This window comes from Zerene cesonia, chromosome 9, assembly GCF_012273895.1.
Source record: "Zerene cesonia ecotype Mississippi chromosome 9, Zerene_cesonia_1.1, whole genome shotgun sequence".
Lineage (NCBI taxonomy): Eukaryota > Metazoa > Arthropoda > Insecta > Lepidoptera > Pieridae > Zerene > Zerene cesonia.
In genome coordinates this window covers 6,696,866-6,710,333 of record NC_052110.1, presented here as the reverse complement: position 1 = coordinate 6,710,333, position 13,468 = coordinate 6,696,866, and the positions used below count along the sequence as shown (strand labels likewise).

The following is a 13,468-nucleotide window of genomic DNA, read 5'->3' as shown; positions in this document are numbered from 1 at the left end:
TATATATATATATATATATATATATATATATATTTTTTTTTTTTAAGTTTCCTGTACAAACATAATGAAAGTAAGAGTTTTTACTTTAAAATAATTACAATCGTCATAAATTTGGGTTTTATTCAATTTTTTCCTTAGTAGGCTCCCATTACCCTACTCTCCCCTACGTTAAAAGAATTTGTGCCAGCATTTTTAAGGGATTTGCCCAAAATGCCTTCTCACTACTGCAGAAAAGAAAGTACGAAATTATATGTAGAGCGAATAATACAGTCTAAACGTGAACTATATCGTATCTATGTTGAAGAGGTAAAAAAAAGGCACAGAGAGTGGTTTCAAGAAAACTATTTGAATATGTTCTAAAAGACGAAAACATAGCATTGTTTCAAACAAAAAATGATGCATGTGATCTTTGTTGTTCGTATAGATTAGGTAATATTAGTGAAGAAGAATATCAGCAACACTTGTCACGAAAAGATTTAGCTAGACAAGAAAAGACTTTAGACAAAGAAAGAGCGAAAAATGGAACACTCCATCTTATCAACGCTGACTTACAAGCTGTGAAATTATGTCCATTTTTGAAAGCTAGTGCACTGTATTTTAAAACAAAGCTTATGGTTCATAATTTCACAATTTACAATCTGGGCACTAATAATGTAAAGTGTTATTGGTTTGATGAGACCTAAAGAGACCTGAGACCAGAACTACTGATTTAAAAGCATCAACTTATGCTTCTTTTTATATTGAATTAATTATTTAAAGAAAATTATAGAAGACTGCCCAAAAAATGTTGTTATTTTTAGTGATGGATGCATATCACAAAATAGAAATGTTGTGGTTTCTAACGCTCTAATCTGCTGCTGGCGATGGAAAAAAATATTTGTGATTACACAAAAATTTTTAGAAAAAGGTCACACTCAGATGGAGGTGGATTCAGTTCACTCAATAATTGAAAGAAATTTAAAAAATCGTGAAATATTTTTGCCTAATCAGTACTCTTCGATTACCAAAGAAGCTAGACTGAATCCATCTCCATATGAGGTAGCAACAGTCGACCAGACATTCTTTAAAGATTATAGTATTAAAAATAACTTTATTTATGATACAATTCGCCCTGGGAGAGGGGTTGGTGCGAAATGTGTGGTTGACATCAGAGTACTAAAATACAATCCCAATGGTACAATTGAATACAAGCTTAACTACAATGACGAGTTTCAACTGTTACCACAAAGGTCAAAAAGAATTGAGCGATTTATACCACCACAGCTCTTTGCTGATAGATTACCAATATCCAAATCAAAATATGAACATTTACAACAATTAAAAAGTGTTATACCTTCAGATTGCCATGAATTCTATGACAACTTGCCATACAGAAATACCTAATTCGTACCTGCCTCTTATTAATGAATAGTAATCTATAACTGTTTACACCTTATAAATGAACAATTATTATATCTTTTAGTTGAGTTCCTTTGTTGATTTTTATAATTTGATTTTAATTATTACCTACTAGTGCCTATTATTATTTTTAAGTACGTAATTTTAAGCATTAAGACTGTTTGATTGTGGTATAATTTTATTTCATTAATATATTTAAGATTTGTGATATTCCGAAGTTTTCCAATTGAAATTACTGAAAAGCCTGATTATCCTCTGAATAAATATAAGATTTAATTATATGTTTAATGTTTATAAGAGTAATTCAAAGAGATTTAAGAGAAAAAGTTCATGTTGAATTTGTTACATTTATCTAACATTTATTCATTTTATCTAACTTTTGTAAGAGGCAAAGATTTTACAATAATTTTGTATAGTTTTATTTTCCACATTGAATAATATTTTCGTTAAAATAATGATATTTGTTTCATTTCAAAATCACGTACTTTCCCCTTAAGTGCCAATGATCCAATCCCCTTAAATGCAAAAGCAAATCCGCGTTATTGTCGTTGGGCCTTAATTAATTATTTACTTAAATCGATATATTTTCTACCAAGCGATAGAACACATTACTCATTACTTTTTGTGTAAGAATGAGCTTAAAATTAATTGAATTAATAAAGTTATTTAAGTTTCAACCATCCGATGTAAAACTGGATCTATTGCAGATCCGCACGTTTACGTATGGTACGATTCGCGGATTTGCACTATCCCCGACGCTATGTCAGTTAATTATCATTCTGCTTCATTTTTTTTTAGTTTTACTTAAATCACCTTCGCCACATGCACTCTTATGTACTAAGTATTATAATAATCATGTAAGTAACATTCGGCCATGTACGTAACATGTGTTATGATGTCAGGAATTGTATAATTTTTCGCAGTCGTACCGTCATAAGTCCTACTATCCTACTAATCCTACTAATATTATAAATACGAAGTATTTGTAAGGATGTGTGTGTGTGTGTGTTTGTTGCTCTTTCACGCAAAATCTACTGAACCGATTGCAATGAAATTTGGTACGAAGACAGCTGGACAACTGGAGTAACACATAGGCAACTTTTTATGCCGATATTCGTACGGGATACGGACTTGCGCGGGTGAAACCGCGGGGCGCGGCTAGTAATCTATAAAACAAGGATACATTGTTTTTGCTTTAAATTTTAATTAAGTTTTATATTATATTTCAATGACTATTCTTAATAAATTAATTCAATTCAGAAGTTTTTGATTATAACTAAAACAAATGATGAATCTGCTTATTATTTGATTTAACTAACTGTTGCCCGCAGTTTCGCCCGCGCGGTCCTAATAAAATTTATGGTTCAAACTTTCATGCTCTATTTTATCCCCTTGGGGGTAGAATTTATCAAAATCCTTTCTTAGCAGATGCCTATGTCATAACAACTATAATAACTCTGCATGCAAAATTTCAGCCCGATCTGTTAGTGGTATTGGCTTTGCGTTGATAGATCACTATGTCAGTCAGTCACTTTTTAGTTATATATATTTAGTGTATTTTATGTCAAATGTCAACAATAAAATACAGTTATTAAATATGTTTGTTATAACCTGCCCGAAAGGTTGACAATATATATAATGGCCAGTCAATTAGACTATTCGATAATTTTTATCAAATTGTACTCTTATATTGGGCGTTTTTCATAATGATCTCGTAATATGTGTAATGCCCGATTGTTCACTTCTTCCATAACATATAGTAAGTTTCCATAACATAAGTTGTCAGATAAAAAGGTACATATTAGTTTTAATTATTTTTAATCATCAACCAAAATTCACCAATTACAATTTTATTTCCAAGCAATGAAAACTTCACTTTATTTCCAACAGCATATTGACCATAATCGAATGCTACAAAACATTTAGTAACTCAATTTCAAGCTGAATGCAATTAAAATTTAAAATAAAACATAGAAATACCATGTTTTTTACATTTATGTGATAAAAACAATAGTAGCCAATATTGAAATAAACATATTATTTAGAATAATATTAACTATTCAACTGAAACCCTCATTTATTTATAATAATGTCATGTAAACAGTGGCCAAATACATAAAAAATATCATAATATATTTATTAATAGTATATCTCCCGAATCCATGATGCACATTAAAAAAAAAATCCTAAAACATTAAAGACTTTTAGTTGATTTATGTAAAGTGCATTTCTGTTCTTATTACATAAATATATATCTGACACCATTGAGATTGAATGGGGATAAAAATTACCTAGAACAATCCTTCAGTGTGTTAAATTGATCCAGTAGATGTTAAATTTATTTCATTTCTATATGAGCGATTGATTACTCGGTGCCTATGTTAAGTTGAACTCAAAATTAAGTAACCTTTCAGCATTTTGTTTCACGCTTCTAAGCTAGCAACGGCCATTGCTAAAGCGCCATCTCTCGACACATTACCGCCAATAAACCCGGTGCTGTGGCAGAATATGCAACCTTCAATGTTCGCCACTTCGCTCAGTACATCATCCCGGACCCCCCACCACTTCGGGTGTAATGGTTTTCTGAAAATTATTAATTAGATTTAATCAAGCTCAAAATCGTCCAGAACAATACTTTGGCCATGTGTGTAGTACGAATTTATCGATTGGCAATTAGGATTTGAACATTACCGTGACAGAATAAAGTGTTAATATCAATAATTTCAATTAATGTTCAATTAACATATGTACAACACCACTCGGATAGACCTCGGATAACGAGGCGATTATGAATATTATTTAACTGCCGGTAAATGTATATATTTTGTATTGCATCTTCTATGTTATCTTGGACAGGCATAACAATAAGAAAATATAGCACACTATTATGTTATTTGATAAATATTTTGGTTTTTGTGGTGCATTTTCACAATCAGCTATGCAGTGTTTCGGTTTACCATAGACATAAAAAAATTATATAAAAAATAACCACATCATAATCTACACTGATGAATTAATATAATGTTTAGTATTTTAAATATTTAATAAAGGTCAAATTTCAGATGATAAAACTTCACAATAATTAAATTCTAGCAAATTCCATTAATTTTGTGTAAATTCAGTTTATGAATACACATAACTGCAAATTAAGAAGATTTGCGTATTTTCAAAATTTATGAACATTTATACTTTATTCATTGATAACAATATCTTTATTGTTATTACCTGGTAATAAAGCTGCTAGGAGCGACTGGCACCGTTTGCACCCTCCAGGACTTGGGCTTGTCGTTGAACAGAACATATTTTATCTCTTGGCACAAGCCCATGTCCTCTTCCAAATCAAACAAATGCTCTTTCCACGGTAAGCGCTCTTTGAATTCCACAATTTTACCCGATTTGTGCACTTCAAATCTGTCTTCTAACGCGTTCTTCACATGATCTCGTGCTGGTAGCCAGACTGATATGAAATAATTAACTGTGTATATAAATTCTTCTCTCACTAGCTTCATAGCTTGATAGAATAGTTCTTCTACATTGATTTTCTGTGAGGTGTTCCATTCAGGGTTCAGTCTGGCAACTCTCGCACTCAAATGAGTGCTAATTTTGTATCTGGGTTCTTCGTCTGTCATTGGCACACCATTGTCAATAGCATCCATTTCTTCTATGAAGCTCTTGTAAACTTTTTTAAATATAAGTTTGAGGTCATCGGCATGTAAAGGGTGTTCTTTTGGTGCAAGTGTTTGTATAACTCTCTCGCCATAGAAGGCATAGATCAGCCCAGCTGAGCTTAACCTGAAAGTAATTATCAAGTGTAAGATATTTTCTTTTATAATATTTAATGTGTAAAAGATTGATCCCTCTCGTATACATTGCAGTTAACATCAATAATATAAATCTTAAAAAAATCAACACCAAGAATTGAGAGACAAAATTTTTATAGAGTTTGTTTGAATATTTGAAAAAGATTATACCACTTTGATACAGCTATATAATCAAGTTTGTGAATGAAAATGTCAACCAATTCTATACATATCAATTGTTATATTACAAATTGCATTCATCTACAATTAGGTAAATAAATTTATAACTTCATTATGGATTCTATGCTCACTTATTAACTTCTAATTAATTCTATGCTATTATCACCAAGGCTGCCTAAGCATACTTGACATAGCAAGGCGCAAAAGTCATAGTAATGTTATATTTTCAGAATATTTTTAAAATTTATTTAAACAGACGTAACAAATAAAACAAATTTTAGAATTTTTTGGTATTTTGATGCAGAACTTGTGTAATTTTACAAATGAAGCCTTGTTAGTAACAGGACATACAGATGTAAGCAAGTTTTACTCTTTTCAGGAATAAATTGGAAAGGTATTAAATATATCACTTACTTAATCTTATATTTCTCGCCCAATTCAGGTTTGAGACTGCTCAGAGTTTCATTAAAATCCCTTTGATGGTGATCATATCTCTTCTTATTGTGATCAAATACTGCACCAACGTCAACAACTATATCACAAGCATTGAGTTTCTCCATATCCCTAGTTCTGATGATCTCTGCATCTTTATATTCAGGAAGTTGCTGGAGCATGAAGCAAGCAAGGACTTCATCACAGTGGAAGACTCCATCATGTGTTCCGATCTGATGTGTTGGAAAAAATTAAAAAAAATAAATCATTAAGAAATGGAAATATTTTATTACAAACACAATATTAAAAAAAAAACATTATCTAATCAAAGGTGTTTATTCAAATTTAGCACACTAAATGTTTGTAAATTACTTGCACCATTTTATTTAAAAAGGCCTTTTGTATAAATGAACTGGACAGAACTTGTAAGAGGAATCTATACTATTTATAATATAAAACTGAGGAGATTGTTGCTTTGTTTGAATGCACCAAACTCAAGAACTACAGGTCTAATAAAAAGAAATCTTTCCTACTGTTATTCATGAAATTTTGACCACCACTAAAAATATTCACTTGTTTTTTTTTAGTTTCAATATTTCTTATATGTGGGAATTAAGACAAACATTTTTAGCTTATTACGACTATGTTTATACGATGTGAATATTTTTAATAATTACACTTTTGATTATTGAAATAAACAAAGCATAAAAAAGCGGCATTCAAGAATAAAATTATCAATTTAAATTTACTGAATTCAAAATACCACGTAGTTTGTAATAAATAAATCAATAATGTATTGTTAACCAAAACTAAATTCTGATGTAAGTGAACCTAACACTTATCACAGGAATCGTCAAGATTTGTGTATGCATAATATTGTAGTTTTTGATAACCTCAAAATTAAAAAGCAAAATTGTTAGCAAACTTAAGAATACATACCTTAGTCATTTTGATTGGTATAAGAAATTTTTTAGAAACACTAATGAATCGAGAGTTATAATTATTGGAAACCAATACGGCAAATTTAGGTAAAATACGTCTAAACATAAGTTATCAATATCGTGCCGTACTTACAAATATAAATCGGCAATCCAAAGTAACTTTTGAATTAAACTAATACTTTTGTAAATATGAGACGAAGCAGTCGTTTTAATTCAAAAACCAAATATATTAATTTAGTATTAACACAATTTATGGAACACGCACAAAAATCAAAATGAAAAATTCTAATTTAAACAGTTTGCAAATTGCCACCGGTATATAACATATAAGTGATGTCTATGGTATATAATCTATGAAATGACACTATCCACAGATAAGGTAAGTAATAATCAATTCTCAATGTCAATATCCATGGAATTACCAATTTTAATGAACATAACACATAATTACTTAGTTAACATTTAAATAGAAATAAATGATTTTTCTTCAATTTGATTAATTTGTAATAATAAAATATGATGCATTTATAATGGCGACATCTGTAGGAACATAATTAATTTTTAGTGTAATTGAAATATTAATAGAAATCTAGTTGGCGCTAAAATGAGGGGATTAAAAAAATTCAAGAAAGGATTCATTTTAAACATTTTGGCAAATAGTTCCATCTTTTTGCCATAAAAGAAAAAAAACAAAATTTTGATATTCTGTAAAAAATGTGTACTGATCGCGTCTGCTCCACTAATGTAATTTTCTGGTATGTTTTTAAATGTTTTAACAGTTCATAGCCTAACCGACATATCCTATGTGCAAATGAGTTAAACGTGTGGTAAAAGGGATATTACAAATTTTGCAATTTAACAATCTTCAGTTGACATTAAAATGCCCGTCGATTCGCGTTCCAGTTTACCATTTGCCTTACAAGATGGCGTTAGTGTTTCTAAATTTGTAAGCCGATTTCACAACTTTTTGATAAGTCTATGTGTCAGTTAAGTTAAGACAAATAAATAATAATGTGTGAAAATATATACTAATTAAAGTGTTTCATATCCTGTGTGTAGATTATCAGTGACATAATCAACAAATTGTGAAACTAGTCCATAAAGTCTTATCAAATTTATAGAACTAATTCTAATCAAAATGAAACGATTCTAAGAGCATAGCGTTAAGTAGTAAATAAACATAAGTTAAATAATCAATTTTGAGTAAAATCATAAATGTTAAATCTATATGTACACCGAGCTTTTCATCTTTTTCTAATATAGAAATTCAATTTAACATAAACAGTCTAACAAAAAGAAGTTACCTACACTTATAGACTTCTAAGTTGAGTGAAAAAAAAGTAATACCTAAAACACACACTGTAGTCAGTCGTATCACGTACCCTCAACTTATATATTTTTTCTTATGTCATTGTCGGCAATGAAGCTGGTGGGTCGCCTGATGGTAAGCGCTACCACCGCCCAAGACCATTTAAGATGCGTAAGGCCAATTGCAGACCTAATGCTCCTACAAATAATTTGCCTACTTAACTTACGAAATACTGGGAAGGGCAAGGAAAAGGATACGGGCCTTTTTATCTGAAATAAAGGGTGTCGCCACCTTCGTTTCATTCATTCGTTTAGATGAATATTCCAACATCATGTTTAATATCGGTTTCGATACACTTAACAATAATATTTTGTAAAAGACTAGGCGTGCTTCGCGGTTTCACCCGCGTAAGTCTGTATACTGTAGGAATATCGGGATAAAAAGTTGTCTATGTGTTATTCCAGTTGTCCAGCTATCTACGTACTAAATTTCATTGCAATTGATTTAGTAGTTTTTGCGTGAAAGAGTAACAAATATCCATACATACATACATCAAGACATACTTATAAACTTTCGCGTTTATATTTATAGGATAGCCATAAAACACACAGAGTACTTAAAGAGAACAATGAGTTTAATCAAAGTTCATCAAACGACATTTAATTTTCAAAAGTATTTTATTAATTCTTACATAAGATTTTGCATAAAGCGAATATTCATCTATACTAATATTTTTTAAGCGAACAATCCAAAAAAATATTTCCTATTTTTTACGCTTGTTCGCTTGTTTGATACGAACTATATCAAAAATAATTCATAAAATGCACAATCTTAAAAAACCTAATAACACAGTCTTATTTTACCGGCTGACTTAATAAATAGTGAATAATATAGTTAGATATACAGTAACAGATGGCAGTAGGTAAATGCAATAGTGAAGAGATTCATTTATACTATACCTATGCTAAGACGTCTTAAACGTCACGTAAAACTGTCTAAAAATTCTTAAATCATCGCTAATTGAAGTTCGAGTCAGCACTCAGTCAACAAGATTCTTGAACCATATATAACTCCCGTGGCATTCACTGTCCTTATAGGCCGACGCTTTTGGGAAGCGAGGCACGTGCCCGCTTTTTCTGACAGTATTTCATGGACTGGTGTTCTGCGGTTGCCATGGGAGATGCAGGGTTTTATTGTTACGGAATTGCTTGAAAAACATTCATATTATTTTATACCGGCAGAGAGGCCAGGCGTTGCCACGGTACGGAAAAAAAAGTGGATTCGAATCCCGCCTAATTATGGAATTTCTTGTATTCTTTCATCTTTTTCTTTTTAAATATGAAATTGCTTGATTACCTGTAGACTCTGAAGCTGGAAGCTAAAAGCTGCTTTTCTGCTAGCTGTATCTATTATTTATTATAATTTTGTTCATTTAACGTAGGTACCTTTTATAAATAGGTACTTAAAATGAAATATATTATTATAAAATTTTTAGAAGATTTTGTGCATACATTTCAATGATGTAATTAATTATTAATTATAGGTTCCACTATAAAAATTTATGAAAAAATGATGTTATGGAAAATTTAATTAATTGATAAAATTGTTTTTATCTTATAGATATAGATCTTAGCCGAGTATTAGACTTACCCAACATGCATATAAAATTTATTAAATATAGAACCAGCCGTTTTCGATCAGTTTGGTGACAAACACAGCAACATGAAGATTTGATATATCAGATAATATTAGTTTTTATGTCATAGCGGGCAACTGAGTTCGTGGTTCGTCTTATGATAAGCGATCACCACCGCCCATGATCAAGGACCGCCTGCTCTAAGTGGTAAGGGAAATGACTGGCTACTGGAAGGAAGGATTGGACTGGGTCAATTTTCTGTGAGGGTGTGTGAATTTTTATTAGAGACGAGTAGCTTCATTAAATGTTAATTTGTTAAATGAATATAGAAACACTTATATCCTCCAACAATTTATACATAATATACGTATATACATCGGCTATATGCATTGTTTGGATATTTTTTTAAATTTGTTAATTTTTTTTTCATGTACATTTAATTACGAGTGTATATTTTTTTGGTATCTTCATTTCTTCATGTAGCTATTATGTTGAACTGTAAAGTACAATTTTTGCTTCATGTTAAGTAAATTAAAATAGTCTTTAGAACGAACTCCGCTTAGAATGTCACTAGATGGCGCAAGGTAAGTGATAAATTAAATAATATATTATGTATTATGCTTTGTTCCAGAATATTGGAGTGGGATTAGATTAAAACATTTAAATTGAAAATAATTGTATTGGATCCAGATTTTCAGTGTGTGTGGGTGTGTGTGGAGATAGGTAAATTATTTTTTAATAGGTACTATTTTATAGTACCAACTGATTGTTATCCTGAAGGTAGATTTTTTAGATACCCTATATTATCTGACGCAGCATAATTATATAGCCATAAATATATATGGTAGTAATTTATTATTTAGCTCTTTTATGACAATTTTATTTTATTTTATTATTAAATGGTGTTTAATTTTTTTAACAATTGAGTTTAAATACTTTATAAATTAATTAATATAATCGTAATATTTTCTTGTGTTTAGATTTAAAGATCTTAAAGATTTTTTTAACGGATTTTAAACTCGATTAATAAGTAATTATATTCTTAACCCAAATTTTCAAACACTTTAGAGCGAGCGCGGTCACGGGGAGACAGTCTCCCGGTCGCCTTAATAATATAATGAATAAATCACGTTAAAAACCCGTTATATAGTCTTTAATATAATCGTACATAAACAGTTATTTACCGACGATATTGTTTGTGACAGGAAATGTATGGATAAGAGTGATAAAAGATGCAAAACGAATAGTTTCGGAAACCGTATAAAAGGATACTTTATCTAGATGTTAGCTAGCCTGCACCTTCGCCCGCGTGGATGAAATTTTCACAATTCACATTAGAATCCTATGTTATCCCTTCAGAGGTCAATTTTATCAAAATTCTTTTTTAGAGAATGCGAATCACAGTGACTGCCTACTTGCTAAATTTCAGCCCGATCGGTCTAGTAGGTTGGTTGTGCGTTGATAGATCAGTGCTAGTATATATCTATCGTTGAAAGATATATACAAGCTGTTCGCCCCAGTTTCATCCGTGGTACATATATAGCCTATGCCACTTATAACTGCAGCTTCCAATGATAAAAGAATTTTTGAAATCAGTCCAAGGGAATTGTAAAGAATGTTAAATTTAATATTTTCTTGTGTTTGGTTTCACGCGAGTATTATACATTTATAAATTAAAAACTTTTCAACGGATTTTAAACGCGATTTATTCATTATATTATTAACCTGACGTTTCGAACACTTTGCAGCGAGCGTGGTCACGGGGAGACTGTGAGAATCCGTTGAAAAGTTTTTAATTTATAAATGTTAAATTTAATTTTTAGTTTTATAGCATTGAAATGCTTTATAAATGAGAAATTTTGAAAGAATGTTATTTATCTTTCTATTATTTCATATATTAAAGTTCAATTGTCAAACGTACGGAGGAAAGGTAAGGAAAATAACTTTTATTATTATTAATAGAAGCACGTAACCTGATTGTCCTCTTGATTCATCATATTTTTCTCTCAGAGGATTTTCCGTATTGCGTTTCAATAGAGTTGTAATTGCAGACACGTTCTTGACCTTAAGTGCATTATAATCCTCTAGAATATCGGCTAGGCTCTGTTTTGCCACTATCGAAATTATGAATACATTTCGAGATAGATAATGTAATTATATTAAACAATTTTAACGGGTTTTAAACACAACTAAATATTTTTTAATACTCCAGTAATAATTGAACGCAATAAAAATTAATAACTTTGTGTTGCAATGTCACAATTCATACTAATATTATAAATGCGAACGTAACTATCTGTTTGTCTTCTTCACATGTAACCACTGTACCGATTTGGACGAAATTCGGTACATGATAATTTGGAAGACAATGGGGATAGGTTCTATCCCCGAAATCCCAGGGTCATGGGAACGGGGAATATCCGCTGGCTGATATATAAGCTGACATTTGCTCGTTTAAATACGCGGAGAAAAAAGTAAATGTAGAAAAATTTATGAGATATGCAACATTTTTGAATATTTTAGTTGCAATTTTATTTATACATAAAACATATATAAATGAGGCATAATACTCAGGGAGACAAACTCATGGCAAAAGCGAGTATTATTTAGCACAAAACTAATTCTAAATGTCCAATACAATCTATTTCCTTTCTTTAGAATTTAATTTTGTTTCATGAGGTTTTAAAATTGAAAATTATATATTTTAAAAGTTGTTATTCCGATACATAAGCTACGACAGTATCATTAAAATCGTTCCGTGGTTTTCGCGTGAATGACTAACAAACACTAACATACATCATCCATCCTCACATACTTGCATTTATAATATTAGTGGAAGTAGGAAGTATGTATGAAAGTTATAATTATCTGCGAATTAAGATTATATTAAAATCTGCCTTTACTTTTTCAATCTAAATTAATTGAAAGGAAGACAAAATTAATCACGAAAAGTATTTATAATTAGGACATAATATTACATAGTAAATACCCAGGTTATTAATAACAAGATAAATTATAAACATACAAAAAATATTCAACTGTTAGTGTGTTATTATCGAGAGATTAAATATCGGAGATACGTTTATTTCGTGTGTATGTTTTGTATTTATGAAATCACATAAAAAACTGGAACAAAGACGATGAAGGACGAAGTTTACATAACAGGGAAGGTCATGCTACATTGTAAGAGAACCTGTAAATCGGAGCGTACATACATCACAAATTATTTATATTAATTTACGTGAAAAAATATGTATTTTGATAAACAAATATACAATAGAAAATAGATAATAATATATAATATATAGATATATAAATAGAAAATAGACGTTTTCTTTTCTCCACCTAGGTCGAATACAGATTAAAAACGAAAAATAAATATATCTATTTGCTATAGAATTTTCAAAATTTGAATAAATGAATGAAAATTCTTAAATAATATATTATAAAATTCGTGAGGCAATTATTTTGATCAATATGCAATCTAGTCTTGACATGATTAATTATTAAATAATTTTATGTTGATTATTATTAGTTGGTAAATATTTATCATCATTTAACATATGTACCTATAATAATAATATTTACGATCAAATTCGTGTCTTATAATCTAGTTAATTACTTTTTAAACGCAATTTAACGATGTCATATAAAATACGCGTCTCTAAATCTCTACAATTGGTTTAAAAATTGTTAATATGACTCTGGACATAGTCTATTAATCAGATTACAAATTAATGAAAACAAGTATCTCTAAAATTCTTATCTTCTA

General features: G+C 30.0%; 1 protein-coding gene across 2 annotated transcripts; it reads right to left on the bottom strand.

Moving 5' to 3' along the window:
• Nucleotides 1-3,210: 3,210 nt before the first annotated feature.
• On the bottom strand, nucleotides 3,211-7,077 carry LOC119829041 (MYG1 exonuclease). 2 transcript variants are annotated; one of them, XR_005287789.1, is made up of 5 exons: nucleotides 6,750-7,077; nucleotides 5,793-6,043; nucleotides 4,624-5,190; nucleotides 3,642-3,981; nucleotides 3,211-3,584 (listed from the first exon to the last, which is right to left on the bottom strand). XR_005287789.1 is itself a non-coding variant. In XM_038351405.1 (4 exons), the coding sequence occupies exons 1-4, from the start codon at nucleotides 6,855-6,857 to the stop codon at nucleotides 3,822-3,824; spliced, it is 1,086 nt and encodes a 361-aa protein (XP_038207333.1). In that variant the 5' UTR covers nucleotides 6,858-7,077; the 3' UTR covers nucleotides 3,211-3,821. The 2 variants fall into 2 exon arrangements, 1 of the variants encoding a protein (XP_038207333.1); XM_038351405.1 differs by having other exon boundaries at nucleotides 3,211-3,981.
• Nucleotides 7,078-13,468: the final 6,391 nt, after the last annotated feature.

Bases quoted from the DNA above. Each gene is read 5' to 3' on its own strand.
- LOC119829041 (XM_038351405.1), bottom strand. From the start codon at position 6,857: ATGTTTAGACGTATTTTACCTAAATTTGCCGTATTGGTTTCCAATAAT. The intron at 5,191-5,792 runs GTAAGTGATATA...AATTACTTTCAG, and splicing joins GGCGAGAAATATAAGATTAA to GTTAAGCTCAGCTGGGCTGA. The intron at 3,982-4,623 runs GTAATAACAATA...AATAATTTTCAG, and splicing joins CCTAGCAGCTTTATTACCAG to AAAACCATTACACCCGAAGT.